Genomic DNA, 20,438 nt, shown 5'->3' on the forward strand with positions numbered 1-20,438 from the left:
ATTTTATCCTGAACATTGATGATTTTTTGTTATACAACCTCCAAGTTCAATGGAGAGTGCAGTTCTCCAGATTGAAGAGCAATTCATGAAGATTGCTTACTGCACTACTAGATCTCTTACCCAAGAGGTATCTGTCTATCACTAGCTATCATTGGGTCCACATTATGCTTAGTCTCTCTCTATCTTTTGTTCCTTTTTAGTTTTTTTGGTGGCGTAGGTATTTGATATTCCTAATGATGATCTGTTCCTAGGTATTAGTTTTTTTCGTTAGTAATATTTCCATGTTTAAATAAGTCAAACTGTTCCATGGCGGATGAAGTTCTTGTTTCTGTTGCTTTGAAATAGTTGCATTTTTTTGGGCACAAATATATAATCAATCTCTTATGATAGGTTTTCTTGCACTCTGTATTTATTGTTGCTATTGGAGGGAAGTAACAGAAAAGGGGTTAGTATCCACAATCTATTGATTCACATTTACCATACATTCCTTCCCTATATTTGGTTTTTCGCTTCATCTCTGTACCTATGAGAATCTGATAAAGGGAGAAATAGTTTATGGTCTCTTTGCTTAAGGGATGTTACCCATAGCTTATAACCAAGTTGTCATAGTGCTTTTCATCCAAAAAATAAAAGTTGCCCTAGTGCTTAATAAGGCTTAAGTGATAGCATTGTCTCAAGGGACTAGTCTTAGTTTTGCAGAGTGTCTTTAGAGTTTAGGCTAATTTTAGTTGGAGGACAAGGATGTTAGCATCCGGGCTTGCACTTTTGACATTGAAGTTCATTCTAGTTGGTCTGAACAATTTTGGGCTGTCATTCAGGATGGCAATGGGTGTTGTTTTCTGGGGACCTGACCTGACCTGATCTGAGCCAATTTCATAGGATTTTGGTAGCAAACTCACTACTTTAGTAGTTTTAGTAATATGATAAAATAGGTGGGTTCAAGTGTTTAGAAATATTGAACATCTTCCTGATAAGGGTTGAGTATCAGGGGAATGCAGAATTTGGATGCTTCTATTCCTATTCAAATTCAGGTTTAGGTTATTCAAAATTAGCGGCTACTCTACCTGCTGCATCCCTAGTCATGTTTCATGTGAAAATTTGCTTCCTCATCATTATGCATGCCATATGCTTTGTATGATTAGTAATATTTTCTTTGTTACTAAAATCGTTTTGAAAATGTAATAGTTGGGCTAAAATTTATTGAGCTAACAATTGTTTCAGGACTTTAAGCTTCTGGGAAAAAATTGCTGGATGCCAAGATTACATGGCCCCAGCAAGCTTTGAGAAGATGTGTAGTTGGTTATACCCTGTAGCTTTAACATTGTCAAGTGACTGGATAAATGCAATGTGGAATTCTACATCACCAAAGTGGATAGAAGGATTTATGGCCCCACGCAGATGCCGGTAGCTTAATTGTGACATATGTTGGTGGTAATTACACTCTTAACCACTGGCTGCTTTCCCTTGATAATGTATACAGGTGTGTCTTTCTTGCTTTATCAAATTTCATTGTAGTCTTAATGTATAATATGTTATAGAATATAGATATAGATATAAATTATAGATTATAGATTATCGATTATAAAATTAAATTATATATTATGTATTTCCCATAAATATCAGTTCATAGCTTTTCAATTTCCACAACGTTTTACTATGTCTTATGATCTTTTCAAGTTTGTAGTAATATTGTCAATTAAACATTAAAACTTGATAAATTTATACCTAATCTGCATGTGTTTGCTGATGTGTAGTGTGTTAGATGGCAACATTGGAGATTTTTCAAATTACTAGAAATACACATACCTACTATGTGGGTGGAAGAGAAAAAATGTGTGAAAAAAGTGTTTTAGAAGAGAAGTTAAGTATGGGTAATAATTTTAAAGAGAAGTGGATTTTTTTTTTAATATGTAATATAAAAAATTGAAAGATATGAGAACCTTTATTTTATAATTTGATTTATGATTTTAATTGATTTTTTGGGTACTTTTCTTAACTGAGTTGGCGTCACTTGACCGGTGACTCCAAATTTAGTCCAAGGATTTTGTAAGTAGTATAGATAATAAGCACATGGTATGCCAAGTGTTGTTTGTGTGTATTTTTAAAATAGATGAAATTAACATATTTAGAAAAGATTATGAGTAAAATATTATAATTAAATTTAAAAATTTATGAACAAATTTTTTAAAGAGTAATAACTTATATGAGTGTAATTTATTTATTATTAAAAAAATATTTTGTACTTCGTGTTTTTGATTAAAAGAAAAATGTTTATATATATAAAGAGAGAAGGGATCAAGTTATATTAGTATAAAATTTGAAGGTTTTACATTTTTTTTAACTATTGATTTCAATATATTTAAGGGTTGAGATCAAATTCTTTTTTTCTTTTTAATTTGTCTCTCTCATCTTTTAGATTTATTTAAATCAATTATTAAAAAAATCTAAAATAAAAAAATTTTGAACTGATATAAATTGAATCCTCTAATATATATATATATGTTCACTAAAAAGTTCGAATTTACTTTTTTTTAAAGAAAGACCATATATGTAACCCAAAAAAATAAATCAAGAATGGATAATAAAAATTTCATGACATGGGAGTACAACAATCCTGGTCCAAACCAAAAATGTAATTCTCCAAGCATCCAAACAAATCTGAAAATACTTCCCTTCATTTACCGAAAACCCTAGTTAACATTCTTCATTTAAGTTTCTGTGCTGGCAGTGCCATTCACTGAAACTCCTCACCAGGCCAACAGGCTCCTCTCAAGGAAACAATTCATGGGTTTATTTTTCTTTTGATGTACTAATGAGAGTTTTAGCTTTCATTTGTTTTTTTTTTTCCCCTTGTATTGATTAATACTGTTTCGTTACTGGGAAAATGTATCGATAACTTGAAAAGAAAAAGAAAGAGTTTTGAGTAATGAGTTTTTGGTGAAAACTGAAAATTTGCTGTCCGATTTGGTTTTGGCACAGGTCATAGATGTTTGGCATCTTGGAAGAGCTAATGTTTCAAAGGTATTTTAGTGAGTTTTTTTTTTTTTTTTTAAAGTTTTAATTGTGATTATTCTGGTACTCTTTTTACTAGTTCAAGTAGGCTGAACTGAAAGAGAAACTGGCCGGGATGTATGAAGTAAAAGACCGGAATTCTACTTTTGTATTCAAGTTCCGTACTCACTTTGGAGGAGGGAAGTCAACTGGGTTTGGGCTTATTTATAACTCAGTTGAGAATGAGAAGAAGTAGGAGCCTAAGTACTGCCTAATCACGGTAATCACTGCTCTTATCATGATTTATATTTCACTTTAAGTATTATCATTTAGATGAATGATTATTTGTTACTCATTTGGATTTCTTTATATCACAGTGGTATTTGATTAGTCTAGTGGAGCAATTACTTGTTCTTTTTACCTTGCCAAATAAGTGGTTTAGAACTTGAAATGATGAAGTTTACATATTAAACGTAATCGCAAAAACTGCATTTCTTTCAGAACTTTAGCGTGAAAATGCAAATATGTTTTTTTTTTTTGGGATAATAGAATGGAGTTGATATCAAGGTTGAAAAGTGTAGAAAGCAGATGAAGGAGACTACATCCAACTGGTGTTACTTTGTGTGCATGCAGACCAAGGGTGGAGATGGTGGCATGAAGAAATGAGATGTGATAGATTATGTATAAGCTAGTGTTTCTTGCAGCAATATTATTAAGCTCCTAGTCATTTACCTCCATTTCTTTTACCATTATCTACTGAACTTCAAGTGAGATGCTGAGTTCCTTCGGAGATTTTGAGACAGAAATTCACTTTATGTAGAAAAACTGTTATATAGTTTATCAAAACGTGGTTCATGCGCCATTTTTTTTTGGTTTTTTTGGTCAGAGTTCATGCACCAAATTGATGTGCGCAGTATAAAGTAGATTGCTGCAAGATTTGATTTTTGTATTTTGTTTTGTTGTAGCCTTAAAAGTGTCCTTGCTCAGCAGAAGTGAGCGTTCCCAACTGCCCACGTAGATTCCAAACGCTATGTACCTAAAATAGAAAGTAAAAAGTAGTTTTTTTATATATAAAAAAAAGTCTGACACCAGTTAAATCCACAGTATTAATTCACCCAAATCCAAAACATGATTCTATTCACGCGCTTCCCTTCGCGTTTGCATTCACATCCCTCGTTAATCCTTCTTTTAACTTCCATTAATCAGGGATAAAAATTAATTAATATCGTTAATAGTTATTGATTTTCACTTATAATAAAATATTTAATATGTTGTTTAAATTATAAATATATTAATGAATATGATTAATTTTAAATAATAATACTTAAAATGAATAATTTATCAAAAATTAAATTAATTAATATTTTCATAATTCAAATATCAAATTAAAAAATTTAAAAATTTTAATTATCAAATTAAAAAATTTTAAAATTTAAATATCATTCAAATATTATATATAATATTATATTATAAAATACAAAAGTACTTAATAAATGATATGTTTATATGAATAATTTTTTTATTTTACACAAAAAATTATTTTAAAAAATTATTTATGTAAATATTTACATCGATAATTTTTAAATTATCAAGAATATATTTAATATAGATATATTATCTTTTTAAATTAAATAAACTTTTTAATAATCTAGAAATATATTTTTTAAATTTAAGATTTTCAAAATGTAATAATACATTATCTTTAAAAAGTTCAAAAAAAATTCTAAAAAATGTAATAAATTTTTAAAATAAATAAAAATATTCCAATGACAAAATTTTTAACAATTATGAAAGGTTAATTTTTTAAGAAAATTTTATATGAGATGTGTATATTTGAAATTTACTCAAAATAGAGAAAATTTTAAATAAAAATTCAAAGTGATAATTGATATTAATTTTTGAGCCAAAAATAAAATGTAATAAAAATTTGAAAATTTATTTAAAAAATGATAAAATTTTTAAAACAAATAAAAGTTATTTCAAAGATGAAATTTATAGAAATCAAGAATGATTCATATTTAAAAAAATTTTTGCATAAAATTTTTTTTCTAAACTTGATTCAAAAGATGAAAAGTTTTAGAAAAATTTTAATAATGATAATATATATTTATTTCCAAGTAATAATAAATTAAAAATGAGAAATTTAAAAAAATAATAAAATATAATTTAAAACTAAAATTCGGACCTTTTAAAAAATAATAATAAATCCAAAAATGAAAATTTTAAGAATCATTAATAAATACTGATTAATTTTTTTAAAAAATTTAAATGAAAATTATTTTTAAATTTGATTTAAATGATGAAAATATTCATTAAATAAAAATTAATTAATCCACGCATAACGAAAACTAAACACGAGAAATTAAAAAAAAAAAAAAAAAAAAGACCACCCGGGGTCCATCCGGGGTCAAGGTTAACGAGAGATTGCCACGCAAGCAAACGAAGTCAAAATCGTGGGCCTGATCTGACGTGCAAGATCCAATCGGTGCCGTAGATTCTGGCCCGACTCTGGAAGCGAGATTTGGAGGGAGCAAGGCTGACGAGATTAATTAATCAATCAACGAAAAGAAGTAAAATATAAAATAAAAATAATTAATTAATTAATTTCACAACGGCTTTGGTTTTTCCGTTTGTCTATTTTATAATCCAAAGCGGATATTTTTATTTCTCTGTTTCTCTCTCTTCCCTCCTTTTTCTCCCACTTATTTTCTTTGTCGGAGAATTGCCGCCAAAAAGAATCTATAGGCGAGGTATCCTTTTCACCAAATCTATTATTTCGTTTGAAAATCTGAAAGCTTGTTTTCTTTTTTTTTTTTTATAATTTTTATTAAATTTTGTTTTCACTTTCTTCTTCTGGGAAATTTTAGCTACCGACCTGGTGGATGAGAGAGATTTAGGTTTTGTTCTGTTGTTTTTAACGGATTTTATTTTTTGAATTTGGGATAATTTGAGGAAAATAATAGGAATTTAGGGTTTTTGTTTGGTTTTGATGGAAGAGCGAATGAGATCTGGTCATCATTCGGGGATTATGGCGAAGAATAGGAGCCAATCGGGATGTTTGATTGTGAAGAAGAAAGGGGATGGTTCGGGTGGGGCCGGGTCTATGGGGATCCGAAAGATTTACGAGTCCAAAGAGGGGAAGAATAGGGCTATGATTATGAGTGATTCGGGTTCTAGCAATGAGCTACTAAAGCCATCTAGAAGGAGGGTTGGCCCCGAAATAATTCAAGTTTGTAATGGTTTATCTGTTTATGAAGAAAGTGAAATTGGTAGGAAGAGGAATAGGGAGGAGAGAATAAGGTGGAGTCAAGAAGGTTACATTGGTAGTAATGGGGAGGGTTTGAGTGAGAGTAAGAGGAATACGTTAGATGCGTTTGACTTTATTGAGTATGATGGACTTGACGAGGAGATGACTATGAGGAGGAATCGATTTGATTATGGTGGAGAAGAGGATGGTGGGAAGAGACTGTTGGGTTCAATGCCTGCAGTTGCTCGGAGGAGTATTGAGAGAGAATATGAGAGTGGTCCAAGCAGGCATGTTTTTCTTGACAAGAAGAAGAAAAATTTGTACTTTGATAAGAGTGAGGGGATGAGCTGGGGTGATCATGATGATAGAAACGGGTTTAGGAATGACAGGGATGGCGGCCGCCTGCATTACTCCTTGTTGAGGGAGAGGTATATGGCTGGTTTGGATGAACCCATCAGGGTTCAGGGGAAAAATGGTGTTTTGAAGGTAATGGTGAACAAGAAAAAGGTGGGTGAACGTTTCAAAAAATTTGATCCCTTGGAAGTTGAGGAGGCCCGGAGTGGTTCAAGGATTGACGATCCAGTTAGGAGGAACTCGCATGTGCATCCATCCTTGTACTCTGAGACGGAAGTTCTTGAGAAGCCTGTTCCACTTGGTAGGAAAGAGAAAAGGAAAATGAATTTACTAAAGACACCAACAACTAAGAAGAATAAGGTCTTTGGCTGGGATTCAGAAGATAGTGATACATCTCTGAAGCTTTGGTCAAAGGACATGGAAGCTTCTAACTCAACGAAGAGGGTTAATAGCAAAGAGGAAAAAACTCTAGCTGAGCAACTTCTGCCTACCAGAATCAAAGAAGGAAAAGTTAGGCGTGGATTTGGCACAGAAAAACAGAAATTACGTGAGCGAATAAGGGGGATGCTTCAGGAAGCAGGCTGGACAATAGATTATAGACCAAGGAGGAACAGAGACTACTTGGATGCAGTGTACATCAACCCTGCTGGAACTGCTTACTGGTCCATCATCAAGGCATATGATGCACTTCTAAAGCAGCTAGATGATCAAGATGAGGGCAAGCCTGGCGGGGATGGTGCTGCATTTACCCCATTATCAGATGAACTACTCAGCCAATTAACAAGGAAAACACAAAAGAAGATGGAAAGGGAGATGAAAAAGAAGCGAAGAGGTGACAGTAAGAATGCACAAGAAGCTGTTACTCGGAAATCTTCAAGGACCAGGCATGAAAATGGGAGTATGGACAGCTTGAGTCATGAAGTGAAACTAAGTTCAGTAAGCAGGGCTAGTCATTCAAATGTAGGATGAATGACAATGTTGCCTAGAGTGCAAATGCAAAAAATCAAAGTTCTTTCCATGTGCATGATAGCTATGAAAAACCATCCTCTATCCCTCTATATCCAATTCTCATCTTGTTCGTGGAAGAAAAAGCAGAAAACTTGGCAGATGCACTTTTTTGGTTTGGCTTCCAATGCGAGTCTGAGTTCAGAGGGTGATGACTTTGTTCCCTATTCTGTGAAAAGAAAGGTACTTTCCTGGCTGATTGTTTCTGGAGCAGTATACTTGAGTCAAAAGGTGCTGCATATGAACTGTAGGCAAACGAAAATGATGCTAGAGGGCTGGATGACAAGGGATGAAATTCATTGTGGTTGTTGTAAAATCCTCAGTTTCAAAATTTGAGATTCATGCTGGAAGCGAATTGCGCCAGCCATTCCACAATATATATATAGTTGGACTCTCGTGTTTCTCTCCTTCAGTGCCAAATAGATGCATAGAACAGACAAGAGGAATCTGAGCACATTGGTTTCCATTCTGTAGAGGTTGATGGTCAAGAGGACTCTGGCATTTGCCTAGATGCTGGCTTGGGTGCTGGATTGTTGTGATTCTTCATAGTTGGGAATTTGAATGACTAAATGGCATAGTTTATTTAAAAAATGAAGGGCAGGTGGTAACAGATATTTGTTTCTCTATCTTGTGCTTCAATTCAATAGTGTTTGGAGTGGTACACAAGTACATCTGTTTATTAAGCCATCCAACATCAAATATGTATTCGAGATAGTATTGGTGGTATACGTGCTGTATTATAGCCCTTCCTTTTTCTGTTTATTGTCTCCATCTGTCCTGTATGGTTGCTTGTTCATATTTTGTTATGCTGTTTTAATGATTGTTTTAATATTAGATTTCCCTTCTTTTTCAATAAAATATTATAATTTATTTTTTGGATTAGCATCAGCTGTTCATGAGTCTCTGACTATTTGCAGTTTCACCTGTCATAGTTGTAGAGTATGAGCATGTGCACGGTTGATTTTGGAAAACAAGGGAGTAAAAGATCCCTTTCAAGTTTTTTTCATCACGATTTTGTAGGTTGCTGTCAAATTGCGTTTTTCTGCATATTATAATGACCTTTTCTTTTATTGAAGCATGCTATAATTATCTTGGATTATTGTAGGCTTTTATCTGGATATAATTCCTGGTAGAGGTCAGTCCCATTGGCTTGGTTGTTAGTAGTTTATGGCCAATATTTTCTGCTGCTTGGTACTAATATATTCTGGATTGTAACTTCTTTCTCACCCGTATGACATGGCTGGCTTGTCCTGATAATGGTAATTTATTATTGTTATTGTTTTGGTAGTCGGTACAAGTTTACTTAAATTATAAGTAAAACTGAAGTTGAAGGCCTAATGTTTCCTTCTTGAATGGCTGATAAGTGTAAGTAAAGGTAATGAAAGTAGTCTGTTACTCTGTTCTTCTTGCCTTTAACTTGCATGCATCAGTTTTCCTTTTTTTTTTTTTTTTTTTTTTTGACTTTGCTACTTTGTGGAAGAGTTGGCCTTTAGGTGCTTATCTTTTGTTTGAGTTTGGCGGTAAGCCCATCTGAATTTTAGTGTTATTTGTTTTTTCTGCTTAGTATGCATGTCCACATGCAGGATTTTTCTTTTTGTTTGTATTGCTAATAGACTTGTACATGCAAAGCTTTATTATTCTCTTATTATGAAGTATAAAGTGAAAGTCTTGCCTACAAAGAGTGCATACATGGTTCATATCAGAGGAACCATATATTCACCTCATAGTCTTGTTTTTCTTCTATACTCTTCTCCTGCATGAAAGAGAAACTTTTCATGGTCTTGATTCAACTGTTGCAAAGTCTGTGGTTTAATGTCTGCATTGATGTTAAGATCTGACATCCAGTTATAGCTGTGTAAAGACTATTTATGATCGCTTGCCTGTCAATGATATTTTATTGCGGTTCTTGTTAAAGCTAGCTATGGCTTTTGAATCCTGCATTTATACCCTTATTTCCAATGTTTAGAAAGAACCTGTGGAATGCTATGATATGGAATAGGTTTCATTATAATCCAGTGTCCAAATTTGATCTTAGTGTAAGTTCTTATTTGATGCTTGCAGTCACTTGATGACAATCTGCAATATATTGGCTCTATTCCATGCACAATATTACTTTCTGCCCTTTCCATGTGTTCAAATTATTTTCAAACTGGTGAATATCTTATGCTCAATCTTATATTGATGTCTTGAGAGGTAAACCTGAATTGTTATTCTTCAATGCGCTTGATATGCGAAGTTAGAGAGGTCCTCTAAAGACTTACCTGATATGCATGGCCCGAACACATTCTCAGATAATGCTTACTTGCGTGTGGATTAACTGGATGGAACTACTCAAGGCTCCTCCTAATTCAAATACCTATCTATAGGTTCTTTCCTGCAGATGATTTGCAGCCACAACACCAAGAGGATTTGATTATGTTGGTGATATATTTTATTTATTTTAGTAACGAGTCTCAATAGTCTTAGTTAATCACAAAATTCAAGGATTGACCTGAGTTTGATGAAGTTTGTTTGAGAGCATTTTTATCATGTCAACTCAAATTTATATTTTTTCTTGGATTTTCTTTCTAAATATCAGGTTTTGAGAAAACTTGAATAAATAAGTGATTTTAATCAATTTTGACAAATTTGACTTGAGCTCACATAAGAGGTATTTTGGCTAAAACATTCATATTTGTTCAAAACTCATGATTCACTTTGAAATTGATATGGATCCAATTACTTGGTTCAATTATTTAAAAAATATTCAGTTTTGATCAAATTTGATGAAGTTCGTTAAATTTGACTAAGTCAATTTTTAGGATAATTTTTATTTTTTTTTTTCAATCTAAGAATCAATTTATTTAAAAATCATAAATTTTCTATAAGGTTTGAAAATTTTGAAAATAACCCAAGTCTCAATTTTTAAAATATTACAATTGAATAAAACATACCCAAGTAAAATTACGTGTCTCCATGTATTCTTCGTTATTATTATTGGTGTTTTGCATGGTGGTTAGTGATTTGTGTAGGAAATCCTTTTCGTCATATTGGTTCCCCCTCCTCTTTCCATATCAGTTTTGAAATATGTTTTCATCCTACATGATCTGGTTATAATTTGTCATTAGTCAAATTTCTTGTTAGATTAGTCCAATTACATTTTGTTATAATACGTGATTTCGAGGATACTGCACAACTTGTTATCTAATTAATAAATGATTTTTTTCCTACTCCCCCCCCCCCCCCCCTTTTTTTTTTTTCTCCTTTCTTATGTATTGCCACTAGCCTCCTTGCTGCCAATCCTAATTCCAGCCCCATAATGATCCATTTAAAGACCAGATCTTCTTTTAGTAACCCTTGGATCAAATTCATCTAAAGTTTGTAGTGATTTTGTCTTTTTCTCATAAGTTTAGTGATTAAAGAATGCAATCTAGGCCCTAGGATCTAAGCCTTTTAAGATTAATAGTTAAAAAATATAGCATTCACCTTGGTAGCTAGTGCAACTATTTCAATGTAAAAAATCATTTTGTCCCTTTTTTTTTATTTTTCTTAAATCTTATAATCTAATGATATTTATGATTTTAACATATCAAAATTTATAAAAAATATTTAATTATGATATGAAGTTTTTTACGAAAAGTTGATCTCAAAAAAATCAAATTAAAAAAATATTTTTAAAGGATCTTTTGTAATTTCATTTTCTTTAAGTTTCAATAAGATTTTTAAAAATTCAAATTATAATTTTATTACTAATGAGTCTTAATAGTCACAATATTCAATGATTGACTTAGATTTTGAGAATATTTTGATAATTTCAACTCAAATTTTTATGTTTTCAAGGATTTTCTTTCTAAATATAAAGTTTTGAGAAAACTTGAATGGAGAAGTGATTTTGATCACTTATGACAAACTTTGACTTGAGCGCAAATTAGAGGTAGTTTGGTCAAAACATTCACATTTGTTCAAAACTCAAGATTTACTTTTAAATTTTTAAGGATCCAATTACTTGGTTCAATTATCTAAAAAATAATTTAATTTTGACCAAATTCGATGAAGTTCGATAAGTTTGATTAACTTTTAGGTTACCCTTTAACTCTTTCTTTAATTTTTTTGGTATTAATCTAATAATCAATTTATTTTAAAATTATGAAATTCCTATAAAGCTGAAAAAATCTTAAAAAGAACATGGATCACAATTTGTAAAGTTTTACAATTAAATAAAATATACTTGAATAAAATTAAGTGTCTTCATATATTCTTTGTTATTATTGGTGTTTGGCACGGTGGTTAGTGATTTGTGTAGGAAATCCTTTTCACCAGATTATTTCCCCCTCCTCTTTCCATATCAGTTTTGAAATATGTTTTCATCATGCATGATTTGGTTATAATTTGCCATTAGTCAAATTTCTTGTTAGATTAGTCCAATTCCACTTTGTTATAACACATGATTCTGCGGATACTGCACAACTTGTTATCTAATTAGTAAAATAAATTTTTTTATATTTTCACTCTATTTTTTTTAATAATTCACAAAATTATAAGAAGAATTATGTTATTTCATATTTTTTATTGAATTCAATTGTTTTTATATTATAATTAACAAAAATATCTTTTTATTTTATTTTTTCACGTAAAAACTTATAATTTAATTAAAAAAAGTTGATTTAAAAATACTTTCAAGTACGTAGTTTTTCAACATTCAACAATACTTATTTTGTATTGCCATTGTCGAATTTCATAATATTCTTCTTTCTTTTTGTAGTTTTCAAATTTCGAAGATTTATTAATGTAAATAATGAAAAAAATATAAATAAATTATATAATATAATCAAATTGTGCTGGATCGGATTTGAACTAAAAAAATGCAAATTTAAAGCATACCTAAATTTTAAACTGAATTTAAAAATTTTGCCTATATCCATTCAATGGCCTTTAAATTTTTGTTTAAATCATCCTCTATTTTTTGTGAATTTTTAGGTTTAGACGGATAGCATGATGGTATAACTATATTTTGGACCCTCAAATTATACCAAATAAAAAAGTAATTTTGGTCCTTCAAATTTTATTTAGGTCATTTTGATTTTTTTTTTTTTGGATCAATTTGATTATATTATAACAAAAAAGAATTATGTGATCACACGTGATTGAAGGAATTGTGTCATGTGATATGGTATATAGGCAAAACAAGCACACGTCAATTCGGTGAGATTTCTTAGAAAAGGCACACGTCCATTTTTTTAGGAAAAATTTATGAAATTTTTTATTAAAAACGATTAAATAAAAATTAAGATTGAAAACCAAAATTAATAAGTTAAAATATTTTATTATATAAATCAAGTGTGTAAAATTTTAAAAATTTTATCAATTTATAACTTTGAATTTTTTATTAAAAACTTTATTAAATTATTTTTAAAATTTTTTTTTTTATAAATTTCATTAATAACTTATATAAGATTTGTCCGACCTTTTGACTGGTTTTCTTGCTATATTTGATGCGGGGCCTTCTCAAGTTAAAAGAGTTTTTTTGTTTGGCCAATAAATTAGAAGCATCAATTGGGTACCGCATTTAGGCCCAGGATCGATGATCAGTCGTTGGTGTCCTAATTTAACCCAATTCATAGAAAGTGACCTGCCCTTCTAACAAAAGTGGACCCTTCAGTTTCCACATCGTCTAAGGCACAAACATATCATCGTCATCCTTTGGTTCAGGGACCGCCTTCAACACTTTGCAACTTTGTGAGCGCTGTGCCCCGGATGACAAAATTCTGGACGTATGCGTGGCACTCGACATCACACCACTCGAGCTCCCACCTCGAACGGTAATTGAAAGAGTGAGTGCTGCCTGAATTGAAAGATCCTTCTAGACTAGCCAGCGTACCCTTCTGCCTACTAGTTTCCTTTACTAACTGAAACTGAAGTCTCAGCTGACTTGATTGAAGGAGTGAGAACCATGGAGTGGGATAGAACTAGATTAACTGGTAAAACTCTCAAATGCCATAGAGCCTTTTGCACTTGACCTACTTAGGTTTTATCATGCCATGCTTCCAACTTCTATAATTAAAGCAACTTTCTTCCCTAGCTATATTGCCTTCCTTTGTGCCAACTTATATGCTAACATGCCAACTTCAATGGAGGAGACTTGCCTTAGTGCAATTTTAGGGGATGGAATTAAATATGTTGGCTTTTGCTCTTTGCTTTTGTGATGAATTTTTTATGTTTCTGAAATTTTTAACATTGAAGAATCCCAATTCGGAGGGTCATGTCATCATCAACTGAAGGTGTGAAATTGGCTACTTGTAGTAATTTAACGATCTCAAAAAACAAAGTCATTTACTGGATTTTCAAGAGGCCGCCTCTTTACTAGTAATGTTTAGGGCAAACCAGATTTGATTTCATCAATAACCAGCTTATCGCTCTTTGCCTCTCGATTTCTTGTCTCCAAATTAATTATCCGAAGTAGAAATTACATTCATAATTCACATTTATTTAGCTTAAATTTAAGTAAACAAGAAGAGTACAAGTCTTTCTATTCCACACTGACATAAACTATAACAACACTGCACTAGAAAAACAGTAGGTACTATCAATCCTCCACCACTTAAACAACAAGCTGATCTAGTGTTCCATCCGTCCTTAGGTCCCTATACAATCCAATAACAGATGAGGATTAGGATTAAGAAATTAATTATACAGAAAAGATAAAAGACTTAGGCTGATAGAAGAATAGGGTTTGGTTTTCTGTGTGGCTGGATTCGCGTCAACTGTGTTTGTGGTTGTTGGAGTGGATTGTGGGTTGACTTGCAATAGTTCCGTCGTCGTTAATTAAAAATAAAAGATTTGATATATTATTGAGGAAAGGAAACACAACAGAAGCAGATCAATGGCCTTTGTCTTCCCCAGCCTGGTCCAAAACATGAAGCAAACCGTAAAGGTAATCTTGGACCATAGCATTCAACTCTGCCCCCAGAATGTTGACTTGTCGAATTTGGTGAGCTGTGATTTGCAGGCCTTCAAGATTTGCGTTGGTGTTCCCTTCAGGTTTAAGAAGACCGTCCATGACCTCTGTCAGCTCTGTTTGCACGGTCGTCACCCCAGCTACCAACCCTCCCAACAATTTTACTCCTTCCATCTCCTTCTTCTTTAATCGGGAAAACAAAATCAAAAGCAAAGCGTCGCGAGATCTTTCAGAAAAAGAAAAATCTAAAGAAAAGTATAAAAATAATTAAGCATGAGGATTTGCAAAGAAACTACCAGATCAAGCTTCCTTGGACTCAGCCTCTGGTGTTTCTTTCCGATAACCTTCCGTTCAACTTGTTTTTTTCCGGTCATGATTTCTCCTGGATTATTGAAGGAAGCCAGTGTATTCTTTTAGCCAAATCCAAAATGACATGGGGTAGTATATAAATGTGCGATTGCGATTGTTGTAGTGCGATTTTAGGAGGTCCCATCGGGTAATCGTACGATTTCTGTACGATTGTGTGTTGAGTTTTCTTGTCTTGCTTTCCTTCTTCTCCAAGTATCTTAAACCATTACATAAAATTTATTGTAGACCTAGAGGCTTTATAATAATTTAGCTCTTGTTCTTTAGTTTTAAAAATGAACATTATGCCCCAAAAGCAAAAATGATGTTAATATATATGAGTCAATTAATAATTACTCTTAGTATAAAAAAAAAAAAAAACCTACTCTTACAAAGTTAACTTGTAGGATTGTGATTTTTGTTTTGGTACAAAAAAATTTAGAAGTAAATAAATTGTCTAGTCTTTTTATGTTAAAACAATATGTATCATACCTAACAGCTTAAGACAGGTAATTATAAATTATACATTCGAGATGATTTCAATAAGTGATCATTAATAAGACTCAAACTCAAACTTTTTTGTAAAAAATAACGAGTCTTAATCAATTGAACCAATCATTTATTGATAATTGTGGTTTATTTTCTTATAAATCTTCACTTGACCCTATAATAGTTTTGAAATTATCATTTATTTCATTAATTTTTCTTTTAATTTTTAATTAATCCTATTATTTTATTTTAAAATTTTTTAATTTTATAATTAAGCTTTCTAAACAAATTCTTGGATACTTTTTTTATGCCTTCAATATATATTAAAACTCTTAAAAATATTTTTTAAATAATTAACTTGATTTCGTTCACTTTATATAAACATAATTTTATCAAATGCAATTTTGAAAATTAGATAAATTTCAATAGGCTACAATAACCAAAAAAAAAAACATGAATTTTACCAATTTACTTAGATAAAATCTTTTATTTTTATTTTACTAAAATTTGCAACAAAATAAACACTTAACATAAATTAATATTTTGTTTAAAGTAGGGACTTATTTGAATACAAAATAAAAGATAAAAAATTATTTGAATATAATAAAATATAAAATTTTATTCAAAAAATAAAATAGTTTGAATTTTTTTTAATATTTTAACCAATCAATAGTACAATTTTTTTACTTTTTACTTCTCCTGATTTAAAAAATTTTCCTTCATATATGGAATTAACCACACCTCTTAAAACCCTCTCTCTCTTTTTCTCTGTGTCCCCGACAAAGTAATTAAGAACCAAAAGGAAAAATGCCAAACCAAACCTAGCCTTAAACAACTAATTTGGTTTCCAATGATCTTCAAAATAATTAGTAAAAAATTCCTAACCTTCTAAAACTTTTGTTTCTTGTTCTTTGATCCGTACTGATCACCAATATCATGATCATGGATTAAAATTGCAATAGTGTAAGGAATAGTATTCGCAATTTTACAATAGTGCCATTGCTCACCATTGCTATCAAGAAAAAATTAAACTTGAAATTAAAACACAGCCAAAATGGTACATTGCGGTCGTCAGAAAGCTAATTAACAGGGAATAATGGAGATAATAGTTCGTTATTGATGCTATCCCCATTTTTTGTCACCAATTCTTAATCTAAAAAAAAAAAAAGCAATCCAAAATTGAAAAGTGTTTTGAAAACCCAAAAAACAATCTTCAAAAGGCAAAGAATAAGAATATAAGTCTAAAACTCCGAATGACAAAAAGACAGACTCTTAATAGGTCAAGCTCAAAGTCTTAAATCTTAATCTCAAATTTAAATTGTATGAATTGGCAACCTTAGAGGTCCAATCCCAATTCATCAATTCACAAAATATCCGAATTCAAGTCAACCTCAACCAAGAATCAAGTTTAAAGAACAAGTAATTAAGGTAAAGGTAAGCTAAATTATCTTTTTTTTTTTTTTTTTATCTCAAATTGCTGTGGAAACTTGAATCTACCAATTTGGATATTTGGCAACAATCTTTTACTTCTCAAGTGACAGTTAGTGAAGTTAAGATCTTTACCTACACATTACCTTTAATCTTGACTTGATCCCTGTAACTCAAAACTTAAATTCTCAATTGTTTAAATATAAGATCTTATCCTTTCATCTTTGGTAATTGTGAGCAATCCAATATTCTTTTCTATAATTTTTGTGGAGATGATACTAAAATACTTCACTTTATTACTTGATTTGTGCACTTATAGGTTCTATATAAAAAGTAACAATCATAATAAACCAAGGGCTTTCGACCAAAAACCAGATAGAAGAAAAAGAAAAAAATAATAAATAAAACAAAAATAAAAAAATAAAAACAAAAAAAAAGAAATAAAAACAAAAAAAAAACAATTCAGCTATCCTATGGATTATGGGCCAAAACTTTAGGCCTTAGGTTCAAGAAATTGAATTTAGGCCATGGTCCAATGGACATACAAAATATCCCATTTAACAAAAACAAAATTGGGCTTCAGCCCACACATTTGAATCAAATTTTGATTTGCATAATTAAACCTCACAAAGCCTAATGAATTTAAAGTCCAATAAGAATCAAGGCCTATTTCAGATAATTCAAATAAAATTAAGTGTTTGCAGCTTGTAAATACTATTTGTTGTATGAGCTCAATTCAATCTATCATGGGCTGAAAATGATAGAGAAATAGAGTTTAGAAGTGCAATAAATTAGTCTCAAGGGTCAAACTCACAGTCAAAGAGGTTTCTCTTCAGTGCAAAGTGCCAACGCCATTTCATCCCCTTTCAAACACCATTGTCTTTAATATAGCATGTTTTGTTGATTGCTAAAGCATATATTTTACCAAAAGAATTCTTCAAAATTTGGTTATTGATCCTTTGCCAAACTAGAATTTTATCCTTGCTCTATACATGCACAGAGAAGAAAACTAGAAATAATAAGTGTGATAACGGTTTTGGAAACTATTAGATGAAAATTTTATGAATTTCAAAATAGGAGAGTCACTACTAATCTTTTTTTGTTAAGTGTGATTGACCATCTAAAAAGTTTATATTTTTAATAATATAATAAAAGAAGTTTCAAATTTATATAAAAAAAAAAAACAAATTTGGTCTAGGAAAACAAAGTTGTGTTTAGGAGGACAATAACATATTGGAAAGGATTAGCACTCTTATAGTACTCGTTTTAAAAATAGTACCAATTGATCATATGTTATCTTTTATATTGATAAATATGGTCTTAATTTCAATATTTAAAATAATTCCTTCAAATTTTATTTCCTTACAAAAAAATGTTTTTTTTTTCTTTTTTTTAAACCTTTATTTATAAATAGAATGAAAAATTTTAATATCAAAACATTTTTTAATTCTCTAATATCTAGATATAATTTTAAAAAATATTCCTTTACTTAGGATTTTAATAATATTCCACGAAAGTTGAACATAATATTTCTTTATAAAGAATAATTATTGATAAACCCTCTAATATCTAAGCAATATATCATCTTAAATCAAGAAAAAGTTAGGGTTGTGGTCAATTTAACTCTCAAAATGAAGATAAAAAATTTGATCATCCTCGTCATTCTACCATTTAGTAAAATTTAAAGTATATATCAATAATTGTAATTGATGAAATTTAAAATAATTATATTTTTAAGTTTGAAATATTATTAAATATAGATGCTTGGCATTTAGCACATTCTGTTTTATTAATATTTGATTTATCTGGAGTCAATATTGAATATGAATTTAATTCAAGTAAAGATTTACTGCTAAATCAAATATGAATGCTTTGTTATAATCTAAAAAAATTATGAATAATTTTTTTAAGAAAATAAAAAACATAAAAATGTCATAAACTATTTTTAAAAATCATAAAATAAAAATTTTTACAATTATAATTATAATTATTATATTTTATAACAAATTGTATAAAACTAAAAAAAAATTACTACCGTAATAACTGCAATGACTTCGATGGTCTTCATTATATCCAAGTATGCAATAAATAACCGAAATGCGACCATGATTACAATTTAAATCCCTCATTCACGGTGGAACCGCCAAATTGAGAAAGAAAGCTTCTCATTGTAGACCACCCAAATGATGTCATTGGCTGCACAAAATGGACCATAGAAGCAAAGCATTGGAGCTGTAGGATCATAACCAGGGGTGAAAGTGAATTGAGTGTTATGCTGCTAGTACTAGACTCTCCATCCACTCGAGTGAAATTCGAACCATTTGAAGACAGCACTATCATCGAATTATCGATAAGATTTAGATTGAAAGGCTGCATTTGAAAAGCCTTGCTGGAGCCAAAAAGGTAATAAGAAGGCACATTCAGGTCAAACGGTTTTAATCCTGAGATAGGTTGTTGCCGGTTTGTGACTTGTAAGTCCAAATTCTTTTGAAACTAGTCAATATCCCTTATTAGGGATCTTTAATCGAACAATGATGCTTTCCCTTTATGATCATCTTGATCTTCTTCTTTGCAGCTTTCATATTTAAGTCGAATTTAGCAAGAAGTGCCCAAATTTAATTGATCGAAAAGTTTTTGATACCATCATCCCTAGTAGGAAATGTGGCATCTATGTTAGCTTTGCCGAATTACAAATCTCATCATCAAGCTTCTTTTGACGTGTTGAAAAATAAAAAAATCAAACATGTTAAAACATTTCCTTTCACGAGCCTTTTGAAAGGCCAAATCTCAAGTTTAGCACAGTTTTTTAATTTGAGCTCGTAAATAATTACACACATGCATATCTTAGCATTGTAAAAAAGTGACAATTTATGAGGTTTTTTGTATCAAACTCTTTTCCCATTTTTGATAGGCCATGACACTAAACTTCTCTTTCGTTATGAATTTATGTTCAATTTCTGCAACCCCTTTTCTAGGTCTTTAAATTAAAATAAAAAAAAGCAATTAACATAAAATATTTATAAATTGTTGACAAACAATATCTTTAATATCCTATGTCACAGAACAAAATCTTTAACCCGAAATAGTAAACATTGGACAAATTAGTGGCGACATTGTAAGTGAAACTGAAGGTGATTTACACCAACCAAAACATCAAAAAGTTCATTCAATACCATTTTTTTTTTAAGTTCACAAAGTAACTATAAAAATCATAGGAAGAACGGAAACAAACTTTAATTAAAATTAATTTGGTATTCATTCATTTATTCTGATTAATTATGGGAACAAAATCAAAGACTCTGATTTTTTTTATTCATAAAATTACAGATATTTATTTGTCCTAGTTACCATAAGTAGAACCATGCATTTTGGTGATACCAAATCTTACATGTTCTTACTCTTTTTAGAGAAAAAATTTTGTTAAATTCGGCAAGCAATGAACAGTTAATTTTCAAGTTGAATCATTTAGCAGGTCATCAACCTTAAACATGTTAAAGTACAGTTTTTACGCTTGATTTTCAAGTTTAATTTTTCAACCTCGAACCCCACCTTATTACAGAAAAAGTGAAAACAAAAAGGAAAGGAAAGAAAGAGCGCCTGAGAGTGATCACGTGGTTAAATTTCGACCATTGCCAGGCCAAACTT

The 20,438-nt window shown here is 30.6% G+C and overlaps 2 protein-coding genes and 1 long non-coding RNA gene across 3 annotated transcripts; 2 read left to right on the top strand and 1 right to left on the bottom strand.

The window, feature by feature from the left end:
• Window positions 1–395: 395 nt before the first annotated feature.
• On the top strand, window positions 396–3,940 carry LOC111300184 (uncharacterized). Its single transcript, XR_016329576.1, has 5 exons — window positions 396–445; window positions 1,222–1,480; window positions 2,980–3,021; window positions 3,092–3,271; window positions 3,541–3,940. It is a non-coding gene; the product is annotated as an uncharacterized LOC111300184 (long non-coding RNA).
• Window positions 3,941–5,633: 1,693 nt separating this feature from the next.
• LOC149513604 (uncharacterized) lies at window positions 5,634–8,479 on the top strand. The gene has a single exon (XM_089746973.1). The coding sequence runs from the start codon at window positions 5,981–5,983 to the stop codon at window positions 7,559–7,561; it is 1,581 nt and encodes a 526-aa protein (XP_089603099.1). The 5' UTR covers window positions 5,634–5,980; the 3' UTR covers window positions 7,562–8,479.
• A 5,560-nt stretch (window positions 8,480–14,039) lies between these two features.
• LOC111300244 (uncharacterized) lies at window positions 14,040–15,109 on the bottom strand. Its single transcript, XM_022895880.2, has 2 exons — window positions 14,828–15,109; window positions 14,040–14,714 (listed from the first exon to the last, which is right to left on the bottom strand). Exons 1-2 carry the CDS (start codon window positions 14,903–14,905, stop codon window positions 14,454–14,456), a joined length of 339 nt encoding a protein of 112 aa, XP_022751615.1. The 5' UTR covers window positions 14,906–15,109; the 3' UTR covers window positions 14,040–14,453.
• Between the last annotated feature and the right edge of the window lie 5,329 nt (window positions 15,110–20,438).

Source organism: Durio zibethinus, chromosome 18 (assembly GCF_047325235.1).
Source record: "Durio zibethinus cultivar Kanyao isolate XHJ-2024 chromosome 18, ASM4732523v1, whole genome shotgun sequence".
NCBI lineage: Eukaryota > Viridiplantae > Streptophyta > Magnoliopsida > Malvales > Malvaceae > Durio > Durio zibethinus.